The 15,557-nt window shown below is 28.7% G+C and overlaps 1 protein-coding gene across 2 annotated transcripts in view; it reads left to right on the plus strand.

Moving 5' to 3' along the window:
• Positions 1 to 15,557, plus strand: part of Ubr3 (Ubr3 ubiquitin ligase) — an 83,479-nt gene that overhangs the window by 34,456 nt on the left and 33,466 nt on the right. Inside the window, exons 17-24 of one of the 2 annotated variants that reach the window (XM_016061985.5) lie at positions 677 to 772; positions 2,102 to 2,345; positions 5,170 to 5,304; positions 6,808 to 7,090; positions 8,429 to 8,755; positions 10,290 to 10,378; positions 11,242 to 11,382; positions 12,492 to 12,628. In XM_016061985.5, the coding sequence (XP_015917471.2) occupies positions 677 to 772; positions 2,102 to 2,345; positions 5,170 to 5,304; positions 6,808 to 7,090; positions 8,429 to 8,755; positions 10,290 to 10,378; positions 11,242 to 11,382; positions 12,492 to 12,628 (1,452 nt within the window). The remainder of the gene's footprint in view (positions 1 to 676; positions 773 to 2,101; positions 2,346 to 5,169; positions 5,305 to 6,807; positions 7,091 to 8,428; positions 8,756 to 10,289; positions 10,379 to 11,241; positions 11,383 to 12,491; positions 12,629 to 15,557) is intronic. The other variant, XM_071186782.2, reaches the window with a different exon arrangement.

Raw genomic sequence — 15,557 nt, forward strand, 5'->3', positions numbered from 1 at the left:
TTGGGTTTAACAATAAAAAAACGGCTTTTTGTAGCGATTAAAAAAACCGGAAAAATCACTTACCGGAATAGCGATGGTCACGATCATTCCGGATAATCGGTTCCTTACTGTAGTATCAAAATTGAAACTTCAAGATATCTTTATTTTTATTTCACTGTAATTAAATATTCTCTATGGTCTAAGGTAGTGAATTATTAAAATGTAGCACTAGATGTTGCTTGTCAATAAATAGGTAAACATTGATGATTTGGCATTGCTAAAAGACACTTACTATCTATACTTACACTATTTCTTATTTTATTTCTACTTCTGAAAGCATAACATAATTGTAAAATATTTCTAAGTGCTAAATGGTAACATTTTCTACTATGTGTCCTTTTTTTTCTTTTTAAATTTTAAGCAATAAATATCTAATTTTAAAAATGAATATTACCACGGAAATAAATCTTTTTAATCATAATCAACTTGCAAGAGGAGTGAACGTAGCAAACAAATATACTGCCCAAAGTTTTTAAAATAACTGAATTGCAATTTGTATAATTGCTTGGTACATTGGTGTATACGCCTTTCTACCTGGGTCTTTTCTGGAAACTAGTATCACTAGTTATTTAAATATAAAAACTAATATTAAATTATACAGAGTAAATAATAATATAATTAAATTATCTTTTAACAGGCTGTGAATGATCCAGACATACCTGAACAAGTTCTTCAGTTCTGCATCTACCTTCTTGATATGGCAGTGAGGTTTCCATCTACTGAATCTCAAGATGTATGTATCAGATTTAAACGTATAATTGTAATTTCATTTATCATGCATCCTCAAGATGTTGCTTTTAAAAACTTGAATGTTATTGCTTTTATTATTGATTTACTCATACAACAATTCAAGGTTAAAATCATTTTGTTGCTATGTAATTTCCTTTTTTAAAAATATAACAAAAATTAAAAATCTAATAATGATATGATTAGGAAATATAAATTAGCTTTTAAACAGAAACAGGACTGCTTGTAGGAAATTCACTTTACGAGTAATAAATAAAATGTTTGAAAGTTATTTCTAAAATAAGATAATAATTATAAAAAACTATGTATGTTCTTAAGTTGCAGATATTGATTTGTAGAATTTCGTACATTGGATATTTTAACTTATACTTAACAACTTATTCTTTGACATTAGTTTAATACTTTGCTGTTCTTTTGTCCCTTCAAAAGTTACCTATCTCACCTGCTTGAAAAATTTATTGAAAACTCTGGAAATTCATGCTATTATGAAGCAATATTTCTTAGGTAGAACAACAACATTGCAGATCACACGGAATATTAAATACTGTATTTAGCTCTTGTGCTAGCTCGCTTTAGTGCTGGTGCAATGAGGACCAATCCCCAAGAAACACCCCTTCTGATTCATGCATAAAAAAAGCAAATATTAAATAGTAAGTTCTTAAATGATTTTATAAAGCCAGGCTCATCAGTCGTGATAGAAATATACTGAAAATAATTAGACAAAATTTTGCACAAATTTAGAGAGAAGTAGCCTAGATTGGTCAACAGCTTGTCACCTATCTTATTGCCGAACCACGCACTGTGCAAATGATCTTAGCAAAACTGTAGGAAATGGAATAGGAAGTTCTTCAACATCCTCTATACTTATTAGACCTATCCCCCTCTGACTACCTCGTCTTTTTAAAATTGGACATCTTCATAGAAAATAATTTTATTCTGAAAAGCTGGCTTTGCAGAAATTTATTGACTCTCAACCGTCAAGGTTTTATCCCACTTGCCTTTATAACTTGTTACAAAAGTGTATTGAAAGCACGAATAAAATCTTTACATCCATAAGCTATTGGCCAACTTAGTCTTTCTTTTCTACAAATTTCATACTTGATGACCCAATAGCAAACTAATACATTGATTATTTTCATTCATTTGTGATTTCTTTATTGAATTTTATTTCTCCTTAGGTGTTATCTGTTTTTTGACATTTTAAATAAATAATGATTTCGCTGCATATAATTTCTATTACTTTTTTCATTATTGATTACTTACTCAAATTTTGTGGAATGATATAGTTTGGACAGTTTTATTAATTTTCTTACAGAGTACCACCAGTGAAGACAGGAAAGAGGTGAATGATTTAAAATACGAAGAATGGTTTGATAGCTCGAGAACTTTGGATAATGTATCAAAAGTCATCGAGCGCATTGTAATAACGGAGAAAGTGGAGATGTCAATGAGAATGGTTGAGGAAATGGAAGTAGATGAAGAAATGGAGGAAGACATGGATTTAAGCTTGAATGGCATTTATACTGTTTATGATGTCCATAGTCCTATCATAGAAGAAGGTGACTTAATGATTATTGAATTCTTATAAAGTACCGAGTATTTGTATTTTAGTTTACTTTTCAATGTTGGTTTAAAATTTAGGCAATAGATTTATATTTTAGTTAATGTCATTTAAAGTTAATGCTATTTTAGAATAGTATTATTCTAAACAAATATACTGTTTAGAGTGAAACTGAAAGTAAAAGTGTTAATTTGTTTATACTTCTGTCATCCTTAATAATTTCCAATTGTAAGTATAAAAGTTGTTAGATTATTATTTTTTAATTGTTAGGAAATGTTGATGTTGTTAACCAAAAATGTGGAGAATTTCTGCTACAAATCTATAAAATATACAGGTTTGAATTTAAAGCCAGTTTAAACAATTCCAATACATATTGCAACAATTTCTTGTTTTGGCAACACAAATTTAATTTGATTTAACAAATTCATAATATAAATTTCTACAAAATACTTTTGAACAATTGTTCAATAATACTATTCATCCCAGTAGCAGAAACCTTCCAGCATGGCAGCAGGTACTGTAGATTATTTTTCATCTGAGATTTTTAAAAAAAGATCAGATTTTTTTAAAAAAAGTTAGAAAGCAATTGCTAGCCAAAAAAACAAGGCACAAATTAAAGATCAAATGAAAAAGAATTTTTTTTTCTGTCTTCATTTGTGAAAAATAAGGAAAAGTGTGTCTTTTTTTAAAAAAATTTATCCCGAAGAAAAACTTTCTAAATGTTATTTTCCCGATCTGTCAGCAAAGTACCTATGATGGTATGATAATTATCTTCATTTAAAGAAACTTTAAGCCGGCATGAATCAGAATGCTGTAATTTACAATTCTGTTAATTTCTTCCTTTAAAATGAAAGGTTTATATAACATCTTCAAATTAAACCATTGATTCTAATTTCTTTATTGGATCAATAAAAACATCTATTTTTTCTAATTTAGGGTAAGGCTTAAGTATGATTGCACATGAGATTCAAATTAAATTAAAAAAACGTAAAGTTTATATGCATAACTTTATTATATTTAATGTTTGCAAATTGTGCTAAATATGTGTTAAACTAAGCTTAAATTTTATAATAATAATCTGCCTAACTGCATTAAAGCCACAGATAGATTTGAATTTGAGAAGATAGTGCTGCAGATTGACTTTATAAATTCTTCCAGCAGCTATTCACTTGGATGGTACTATTTCTTTGTAAATATTTCTGCATAAATTAATTCTTCTAGTTAGAATTTATGTATTTTAGTAATATAAAATCTTTAAAGTTTAACATATTAAACTTTTGCCTTGTGATATTTGGTTTCTTTCAATACCTTTTTCCCCCTAAAAATGTAAGTTTTTATTTTATTTATTTAATAAAAAGATGTATTTTAAATTTTTGACCAATATGTGGTCTAGAATTTTATTGACATTTACCTGGAAAAGTAATTTATATCTGTAATTGAGTAGATACCTGTAAGTCGATATCTTTTTTGTAATGTAAAAAAGTTAATAATCAATTTGTTGAAAGAAATCATTCTTTTTGCATATTTGTGAAAACATGGATATGCTTAGATGGTTATTCGTACGTTGCATATGGTTTCACGGCTATATATAAACTCAATAATGAAGAGTTGGCTTGCATATTATTTAATTATTATTAAAAATAACATTCAAACAGTGCAGAGGGTAAACAAAAAAAAGTGTTCTTACTTATTACAGCTAATTTTCTGCATATGTGTTTATGGTAAAAAAGATATGAAAATGATTAAAATTTCACGTTTAGAAAATGCTATGGCTAATAACTAGTATGTAATTTTTACTATTTCACTAAATAAGCTCCACACTTTTCATTTAATTCCTTTAACTTAACAATTATTTTGGACTTTTTAGTTGAGTGGTTAAATTAATAGCTGAGTTTATTATTATTAGGACAAAAACTATAAAAAATTTACTCTAGATGGGGAAAATATTACCATATTTTTTACTTTTATATTCTTCATTAAGCGCGCTGCCATGCCACAGATCCCTGGTTCGATCCTTGGGCCAGGCAAGGTTGACTCAGTCTTTCATCCCTTCAGTGGGTCGATAAAATCAGTACCAAGCATGCTTGGGAGCTAAACACTGGCTGTTCTGCGTTGGGCTGGCCACCCAACCGGAACATCTGGTCTTGTACCTCAGAGCCCAAAGTTCAAGAAAACTGAGATGAGCATAGTAGGCCTTGTCCCTCTGTGGGCTGTCATGCCACTGAGTTTAGTTTTATAAGAAGGCATGCCACTGCAAAACTGAACTACCGTTAAAGCATTAAATTTTATTTTAAATTAAGCGAAAACCTTTATGGATGTGTATGCAATGTTTGTCAAGATGTTCAGTCAAAGAAGCTGTGAGTAATTTGTTTTTCAGTGGCATTTAGGAGATGGAAAAGGACGTATCAAAGTTGACATTAGTTACACAATATCCTGATAACAGAGTCACAGTATCATTAAAATAGTGCTTTCATATGAAATGGTGAGGAGTTTTTAAACATTTAGGAGATGGAAAAGAATGTATGAAAGTTTACACTAGTTACACAATATCCTGATAGCAGAGTCACGGTGGTGCTTTGAATAATAACAAAACAGTATTAGCTGATATATTCCAGCAGCTGTAAAGTCAAAAATGAAGTAACTAGAAGGGATATTACCTTGAATACCAGTAAAGGTGTTTCGATTGTGTCTCTTATTTTCTTTATTTTACAAGACCGCTGACAAAATTTTTTAAAGCCACCCTATAGTACTCTATCTATATTTTTAATTATATTTCACATGTGTTGTACTTCTTGTTTTTACTTAAATCTAATTTCCCGCAGATCCCACAGATCAGCCCACTCTTCCATCCTCAGTCCCACAGCTTGCTCTACCAGCAGCTGCTGCTGCAGCATCAGCGCTAAATACTGTGACGTCAAACGAAGCACAAATGCTTCCATTTGATCCAGAATTAGCTGGTAAGTTATGACAGCCTCTTAGTTTAAATAATTTATAATCTTCCTTAAGTTTTGTCTGTTGATTATAAACAAGGCTGGGTTGCTCATGACCTAAAAATATTTAGAAAGGAAAATGTCATAAAAAATACAGAAAAAAACCCCTAAAATCTTTCAAAAATGACCTTTAAGTGAAAAATAATGGCCTTAATTTTTAAAAATATGTTTTATGTCAGTTTTTTTAATATACATACATATATATATATATACTATTTGAAAGTTAATAATGAGTTACTTAGCAGTATAAATAAATAAATGAATTACAATAAAGTTTTTTAATTAGTTTTAAGATAACTATGTTTTGCAATATAGTTATGTTTTGGCTAAAAATATCTTTGTGAATAATACAATCACTTTTAAATGAAGTGTTGCTCGAGTTTTCAGTTATTTTCTTAACATTTACCAGTGAGAAGTGATGTATTAAGAAGAAATCAAACTATGCAATTGTCTGTATAATAATGCTTTCTTCTGTATAAGTGTAAAATTAATTAGCCCTAAACTTTTTAAAATTAGTTGAACTAGTGTGTAAGAAAATTAAGTTAACATACTAAGTTAATTTAAAGTAAATATCCTATATTAGTTTAAATTTTTTAAATGTTTAAGCTGTTAAAAAAATTTTTCATAGTAAAATTTCTATTTTTGTGGAGATTTGCTACTCAGTAATTACTCATTGAGTAGCACTGTTTCTGTATTATCAGATGACGATAAATGGGCTACTTATATGTATTTTGAAGAAAAATAAAAAAAGTTATAAAGTGGAAAAAAGTTATTTTTGTAAAACTGCAAAAAGCAAAGATCTAAAACAAGAAAAATAAATGCAACCTGCAACATCTAGAATTTTCTAAAACCAGAGCAATAATTTCACAATGTAGCTGTTTTTAATTTAAATTCTAATTTTTAAAAATAAAAACTTTTTGAAATTTTTATGACAGACAGCAAATGACATATGTTTATTGAATTAAAATAATCTGAATTTTTCAATTTGTTTGAAAAACAGTACCATTTTATTATTTAAAATATATTAGATAAAACTGTGATTGAATTTCATCATTAATATCTGCTATGTGTTTCATTCAAAATTAGAAATTTGAAAGAAGGTGTTGAAAGTTTTTAGTATTTCTTTGTGAACTTTCTTTATTTTTAATGATTTGAATTTTTTTAATTGTTTAAAAACGAGTACAATTTTATTTTTTAAAATACAGTAGGTAAAACTGTGATTAAATTTCATCATTAATAATAGCTGTGTCTCACATTCAAAATTAGAAATTCTGAGGAATATATAAGTGGAAAGCTTTTAGTGTTTTATTTTTAGCATTCCTTATTTCTACTTCTACACGTTATATAGTTGAACAAAAAATTATAACAGTGCTTCACTGTGTTTCACTACATTTTTTAAAATCTTTTCTTAAATTTCAGTAAATAATTATTTTTAATGATGTTTTTTAAAACTGATGTGTAATTTTTCAGCAGTTCTTCAACCAATTGTCTCACTTGCAACTCTATCCTCATCTCCTGGATCTTCTGCAACTCAGGAGCCTATTGTATCGACTCCACAACCACTAGCACTTCCTGCAAGTAGCAACTCCTTCAATATGGCCTTAATTCCTACTTCAGAAGGGCTGACAACGGTGCGACCAAAGTGTATGAAACTAAAACAAGTTCCTGGGCGTACCCGAATGTTACTCTCCGATAAAGGTCTTCCATTGGCTATTGGTTCCTCAGACTGTGATAGCTCTTCCAAGGAACAAAGGTATTTACTTTGTAATTTAAAATTAATTTTAATTCTTTATTAATAATTTTTTTTGTTACTTGTGATAAGTTGTACTAGTGACAAGCAGTGCCAGAGTTTCTGCCTATTGTATCAGTGTGACCACAGAACAGGGAAAAGTCAAGGAATTTTGTCCATCTAGAAAATTTAGGAACATTTTAAGGAATAAAAATCAAAATACCCTAAATATCAAGGAAAATGAATTATTTTAATTTCAGGCACATGTAAATTTATTTTTGTCAAAAAATATGGTCATTTAATATTTTTTTAAGTTTCTTGTTATATATTTTGAGCATAAAAATAAGGCACAACTGAAAAACTAATGATTTAATAAATTGGACAGAATTTTGGGAGAATCGGGGAATTCTTTTCTTGGGTGTTATTGAGCACCATTTGTATTCAGAAAGGTAGAAGTAGAGTTTTTCCTGATTTTGAACTGTTCCTTATAAATTTATTTCTGCCAATATTAAAACCAGGGTCTGCATTTTGTCTGTAAAAAATCTATGTCTTTAAGAACTACGTAAAAATGGACAAAGGGAAGAAACTGAATGAGATGGATTAAACTAAAAATGACCAATACAATTGTTTATTAATAAATATTACAATAATAGGTTAATTTTAAACAAAAACTTAATATAGTACCAGAATGTTAAAAAGTTTTTAACTCTAAGTGTTTTTTAAGGAGTAATTACTTTTCCTATTTAATTATGATTTATATATAATTTTGTAAACTGTAAATCATATTTAAGAGTTACGAGTATTCATGCTCAACAGTATTTGATTACAGATATTTGTAAATAAAAATTGGAATTCAATATTTCAGTAGTGTATGTGTGAATTTGTTAATTTAGTTTAATGAAATTTGATTTTGTTATTATGACAGTTTATATAATTATAAATTCTGGTTTAATTATTCTCAATTACACAAAATATTAAAGCATTTGTAATTATTCTCAAGTACATAAAGTATTAAAGCTTTACAATTATTTTAATTTAGGAAATTTATTAAATTTGCATTTCTTTCCAACTGTTGCTTTTTAGTTTTCTAATATTTAACAATGATAAATATAGATAGTGATAAAGATAATGATATAGCTTGCAAGTAACTACTATTATTTAAATTAGATTGTAATTATAATCTGTTTAAATACAAATTGTTAAATGACTAATAGTTCTGTTTAAAAAAGACCTTCTTACAGTTCTTCCTAAATGGTTTTTCCACAGTGGAAGAAACTTGCACTCCCCTGTTAAAACTCTACTCTGCTTTACTGCCGTCCATTATCTAGTTTTTGAAATACATTTTTTATTTTTCTATTATAGATACTTGCCTTTCTGCAACAAGAGAACTATTAGTGTAAATGAAAGTATAGTTTCTCTTCTGCTACAGCTTCATTCAAAATTATCTGAAAGACCCGATTCTTACAAGGTAAAAGAGAGTCTTTCTGAGGTTATCAGTTCTACAATAGATGACATCGATTCTAGAATAGGAGATGGAGCCAAATTTGTGGAGAGACTTTTGGATCACATTGTTGCATCCGGAATAGATAAATTATGTGCAGTTCAATTGATCAGACAAAAGTTATGGCCTCAAAAAATCGACGACTCTTCATCTTCGACTTCAGACTCCTCAGTGGATAAAGAAGAAAGGTATGGCATTTTCTTTATGTAGGTTATACTTTGTGATACAAATCTAAGGAAATAAATTATTTAAATATGGATTCTTAGTATTTACTGTTTTTCTGGTAGAAGTATTTAAAATGTTATAATACCATCACAAGAGTTGTTCAATAAGTCTTCAGGAAATTAAGAAAAGAAATAATGCTCATAGTGACCAAAATGGTTTGTTTTTAGTCCTCATTAGATTTTTAAAGTTCCAATTAAGCTCGTCATGTTTTTTTTTTATTATAATAAGAAAGAAGAAATAAATTTTTGTGTATTTAGAAAAATAGAAGGAATTGAGTTTCATGCGGGTATCAACAAGTCTAGAGGAAGGGTTTCAATGCCCAAAGAGATGAAAGCTGGTTGTTATAAAGTTCATTTCACATCTGCTCCTGTCTTTGCGTTTATTTACAATTGGGTAAATGCGTTTAATTGTGACCATACTTTCACAGATGATCGCATTGTTTAGGGCGCTCGGTAAAAGTGACACTTCCTCATTAAAAATGGACTAAATCCACAAGGTGATTTTGAGATTATCAAAGTATGCAAAATAGTTGAGGTCACAAGCACATTGTAAGTTATGTTATTTTCAATTTTGCATAAAAATTCGGACATGAAAAAAATCTTGGCATGATGTATAAATGCAATTATGTGATTGATTTGGTGGCTTGTATGGAGCTTTATCATCACAATCACAACTAGTTATTGCATTAATACATAACTGTGGACAAGACATGGATTCACTATACTCCAGAAATAAAGGAACTGTGGTGTTTTAAAGATAATCCGGATCTGAAGAACGTGAAATCTGCTTAGAGGATAATTGGCACAGTGTCCTGGGGTGCACATGGAATTCTCTATATCAAACACTTACAAAAAGGAGAAACAAGAGCTAAATAGGAAATATTATGCATCATCATAGTAATGGTTGAGAAAAGAAATCAGAAGAAAACATCATCATTTGGCAAAGAAAAAATTCTGTTTTATCAAGACTACACTAGAGTGCACACCTGTGCAATTTCATAATCAGTGAAGAATTTATATCAAACAAGGAGGTCTTTCTCTAAATTGATGCCTATTTTGAGGATTTTACAAAAATCTATAGTTTGGGCAGAATTAAAAAATTTGAATAACATTAGGGAAGATGTGTCGAGCTTAATATGTTAGGTCTCAGTTTGCATAAGCTTTTAAAGGGTAATTTATAGTTGTAGCAAAAATAGTTATTTATTCCTATCCTATTTCATATATTTTTTTTCTTATCTTACATTTTTTTATCATGTTATTTGCAAAATGTCAACCTTCTGATACAACCTACTGATGTCAAAATATGTTTTAAATTTTAACCTTCAGATTATTTTTTAAATTAAATTATTTTCCCACAACTAATTATTTGACTTTCTACTGTTTTACAAACAGGTATTTAAAAAAAATCTTTCTTAAATTCACATTAAAAGAATTGATAAACTTATTTCTTATATACTGTTCCTGTATAACAAATAATTACTTTTATATTGTATTCTAGGCGTCGGCGAGCTAAAGAACGCCAACAAAAACTTATGGCTGAATTTGCATCAAAGCAAAAAGCTTTCATGCAAAAAACAATGGAAACAGGTTAGTAAATTATTATTATTTTTAATATATTAGTTTTCATATCTTTACACTGACTTATTGTTCATTTTGCTTTTGCTTGAAAAATTTCTGATTACGATCTAGATTTTCTCAATTTTGATTTGAATTACTTTTGAATTGTAAAAGATGTGAAAAAGCTGTTACATCAGATAATTTATTGCCTATGTATTTTATAGGAATTCCTTTATATCTGTTTCCCTGAGTATCTCTTTTAAACATGGCTGCACAGATTGCATATTTAAAAAAACATATAAGAACTTTGAAATCACTTTTTCTGTTATAATGATTTGTTTTCCTTTTTAGTTTTACATTTTTCATTCGTTATTTGTACACTAAGTATTTTATTGAAGTTTTTAAACGTTCATCTTGTTAAACATCATAAAAAATGTTTTTCATGTTTCATGCTCTAGTATTTTTCTAGGAATTGTGGCTTTTTTTTATTATTTTTTTTATAAACAATTTTTAAGCTGTTTCAAAAAAATCCAAATAACATTGAAGACATTGATTGTTTTACAGAATAGTGTCTAATAGTCTTTAATTTATTAATTAACTTAGTATTATTTTTTTAAAAGAAGTTTTTGTAAAGTTATGTTCATGTAAAGTTAAGCCACATTTTAGTGTAACTAACAATTTATGAAAACTTCTTATGGTTTGCTGAATAATTAAGGAACTGTAATATAATTTGTCTGCCTTAGAAAATATTATTCCTTAGCTTACAATGTTGTGTTCGTTACAACCTTCTGCTAAAATCCGAAATAAAATGTCTTTTGTCTTCGAAACTGTGTCTAAATCATCAGATTTTAAATTTTTTTCTGTTATCTTAACTATTTTCTGCCGATTTTCAGAAGCTAAAGCGTCGACATCTGCTCAAGCTGATTCAATTCCAGATGTTAGAAAAGAATTTGAATGTGTCATTTGTGGTCAGATGTCTGCTTCTGAAGAAAACAGGCCAGTGGGAATGGTGGTGCTTTTACAAGCCACAAGTGGTAATTTATTATTACTTAAAAAAAAAAAAAAATTTTAATTTATATATTGTTACTCTTTTTAAATTTTAAAACTTGTCTTACAATGACTTAAGCAAAAAAAAAATTAATAAGATACCAATGAAAGTACATAAATGGACTTTAGTTTGAGTTCTATAAACAAGAACCTTTCTCGGTGTCGAAACTAGTACTCTAGTATATCCATCCTGTTATTAATCTTGTCCTTGAACTGAAAATATAGTATTTCCACTTATGTACTTTCATTTGTACATAAGTGGATTGTTTTTTGTCATAAGTGGATTTTTTCGAATTGTTATTCATATTGTTTTTTGCTTTAGTTTACATAGTACAAAGTATACCCTATCTGTTGTTTAATTGTCTTATGTTAACAGGAATTTTAATTAATTTGTTCTTATCATCACCTGTAATGTTAATTAACATTTATACACCCTTTTGTTTAATTTTAATAATTGTTAATAAGATTTCGTTTATCAAATAAAGTCATATTTGTTATACATAAAAGTGCACCACCCCTTTTGGAAGAAAGCATTAAAATAAAAATGAGCTTTTAGGTGCCTCAGTGAATTTTATTTTTGTATCAGTTGATTCTAGCTCACTTATTGTGTAACTTAATATTTTAAAAGTAAATGCACAATAATTTTTAACCTTTTCAGCAAAAAAAAAAAAAAATTTATAAATTTTTTAGGGTTTATACATTTTTTAAAACTTTTAATTTTTAAATACATTTTTGAATTATGTTTGCTTTAAGTATATTTTGGTTAAAGAAAATTTTAATTTAAAAAAGGTTCAAGATGTGGAAAGAATTAAAATATTTTTTATGTACTTCCACAAATTTGTAATTTTAATGTAGTGTTTTTTTTTCTTTTGAAAATTTATTAGATCTAATTTGAGAAATGTTTATAGAATTTCTTCATCTTGTTATTTAAGTCTTTCCTAGTAGTCATGATTCCCCGTCAAGAACTGCATTTGGCTTTTTGACTGCAGGTTGTGTCCTACTAAATTAACATTCAATTTAGAAAATTTTATTTAATGTTTTCTTCCTAAAATTTCTTGTAAATTAAAACATACTATATCTTTGTATTTTCTTTCAGTTGTTGGTCATTCTCACGAAGTTCCTGATCGAAAATTACCCTGTGATGATAATGAAATTTCAGAGCTACAAAGGGGAGAAAATTTATCTTCTTCCATTAAAAATCGATTAGATATCTTGATGAGATATTTTGATAATGTAAGTATAATTTGTTGTTTAATTTCATTTCCAGACGTGCCAACTCTCCCGCATTTTGCGGGAGTCTCCCGAATTTTGAGTTATTCTCCCGCCCTCCGGAATTGATTAAAAAAACTCCCGAATTTTACTGCAATCGACGGCCAAACTCAAAATTACCTAATTTTTCCGCGATTGCGGAAGTTTTGTTTTTCTTTCAGGGTGAATTCCAACCCATCTTATCGAACTACCATCTGCCTGAGGCGTAGCTGCACGTGCTTTATTTTTCCCTCCTCTTCAACGTTACCCCTCTTTAACACTCCTACTTCACCCGCCCCCTTACACTGGGATTCGTAGGAATCTTCGTGTGGAGTTGAATGCGATGACGTCATATGACGATATCGAGTGACGTCCGTGCGTACAGGAGTGGGGAAACTCGTACTCTCGATTGTTATAATTGATATTGTATCTTTCTGTTTTTATAGTTTTCAATTCGTATTTTACCACGGTTGGCAACAAACTTGTAAACTAGCAACGTGATATCCATTATTCGCTTAGTCTTCGTATATTAAAATTTTTTTTTTCTCCAAGGATGTCTAAGTAGAAACGGAAGTATGCAACCAATTTCAAAAAATCATGTACCGATGACTTTAGCAAGACTTAATTGCGAAGAGCTACATCTGCAACTCTTTTTTTATGCATACAGTAGAGAATCATTTATGCGGTATCCAGATAATCCGGGAAAAAGTTTCGCTCGTTTCTCCCGCCATTTTGAACTAAAACGATATGGAAAAAAAAAAGTGGAAATTGGACTCATCCTTGAAGGTGAGTAGAGGAAAATGTGACAAAGGGGAGAATTTTTTCCCCCGTTTACCCAGAAAAACGTCATTTCTTCTGCGACCTTGAAGATTTTAGATCTTTATTTTCTCCTTTAGGCCGTCAATCGAACTCAGAGGAGTGGCATGCTGATTTCGTGTTCTGTTTGATTTACGAGGGGGTGGGGAAAATGCATTGCACATGCATATCAATAAACAGAAGAGGAATGAGAAAAATATATTTATCTATTTGACATTGATTAATAAAAAATAAAAAAATTTTCCTTTTGAATAAATTCTGATTCTTTGGAAGTGCGGTACCATTCGCAAGTTTTTCTTGATGTCGAATCGCACCTGCTTTAATTAAAAGTAGTGTTTTTATTAAAAAAAATAAAAGGAAAATTGTTTATTAATTTAAACATACAATTAATTTATGAAGTAGATTGCAGTTTTGTTTTTCTGATTCCACTACGTTTGATTTTTTTTCTTCCTTTTCCTGATAAATTTCGCACTCAATAAATTATTTTTATTCCTAAATTTTATCATTAGTTTTTTTTTTTTTTTTTTTTTTTTTTTTATAAATTTCATTGATTTTGCCTTGATCCAGGTTTTAATATTTATGCTAGTGCCGTTTTTTAACTATCGTTTCGGTTCGATAATTTTCAAGTGTTGTTTTTATTTAGATTAATAAGTTTTCCTTTTAAGCTTGTTTTTCTTGTCTAAACTTGCTAATTTTTTTATTCTTTTATATGTTATTTTTCTACAATTTTTTTCCTTTTTCGATTTAGGAGTGCTCTTTTTTTTTCTCTCTTACTTTAAAATGTGTTTACACTTTTTCCTTGTAATTTGGGCTCGATAAAACATCGATTAACTACACTTTTTGGTCGATCCAGAAAACCGGGAAATTAAGTCATCCGGGATGGCGATGGTCCCGAGCATTCCGGATAATTGATTCTCTATTTTACAGACATTAGTATTATTATACATTAGTATTGAATTGGTTTTTTAAAATAAAATAGTTCTTCAATTTGTTTATTTTTTAAAAGTTTTTGTTCATTTTTATTACAGTGTCAAGGGTTTTTGAATAATGTTTTATTAAGGAAATGGTATTTATTTTTTAAATAAAGAGTATCTACCTAATATAATTTTGTTTCTAAATCTGTGTTTAATTATTTTATTTCTATTTAATATTTTTCCACAATTTGTGCTCTATTAGTGTGTAAAATTTCTTGCATTCTTATATTTAATAAATTTTTTACTTAAAATTCCTTAGAAGTGTCAAATATTGCATACCGTGCGCCTTTTTTTATCCCTCCTGAAATCTCCTGAATTCTTGTTAAGGAAACTCCTGAATGTTAATTTTGCTAGGTTGGCACGTCTGCATTTCAACTACACAGAATTGTGTTAGTTTTAAGTGGGTTGCAGGGGTAGAGATTCAGAACTTAGTCACTACTTGGTAGACCAGTAACTAAGAAACATTACCAGTCTGTATGCATTTTCACTGGTTCCTTTACATGTCTCCATAGTTTTTTTTAAAAAAAAGTAATATAAATTTGAATAAAAAATTACAAGGCAGAAATTGTGTAATGCTTAAATTATAGTAAAATATGATATTTTTTGGAGAAAATACAATCAAAATTGTACATTTTCCCATTATATTGCTGATTCCTTGGGCCATTAATTTTATGGTAGTCCAAATCAAATTTTAATGATTTCCGAAGCAATGGACTATCTTAATTTTGAGCCCTGAGTTGTTAGGTACACTTGCTTAAATTAAGATGTGGGCAATTTTAAAATTTAGTGAAGAATTTTTTCTTTAGACTGTTTAAATAATGAGTAATATTCATTGATAGTTTTGCATCAAGGATGTGCAATCTTTTATAAATAATGGGGCCTCAAAAACTAGGAAATACGATGTTTTGAATGTAAAGTTGTAATTTGAAAATATAGGTTGTGCTTGTATCCTATTCACTATTATCATGTAGGACTTGTAAATTCATAGTTACTTTCTATCCACAAGTGCAGATAAATAGATAATGAAAACAAATTAAGGTATTTAATATAAATAAATCTGGACAAATATAGGTACAGGGTTTCAAAGTAATTGATTACAAAACATTTGTAGATATATAAGAAAC

Source organism: Parasteatoda tepidariorum, chromosome 9 (assembly GCF_982258835.1).
Source record: "Parasteatoda tepidariorum strain Cologne lab strain chromosome 9, Ptep-v5.0, whole genome shotgun sequence".
In the NCBI taxonomy this organism is placed as follows: domain Eukaryota; kingdom Metazoa; phylum Arthropoda; class Arachnida; order Araneae; family Theridiidae; genus Parasteatoda; species Parasteatoda tepidariorum.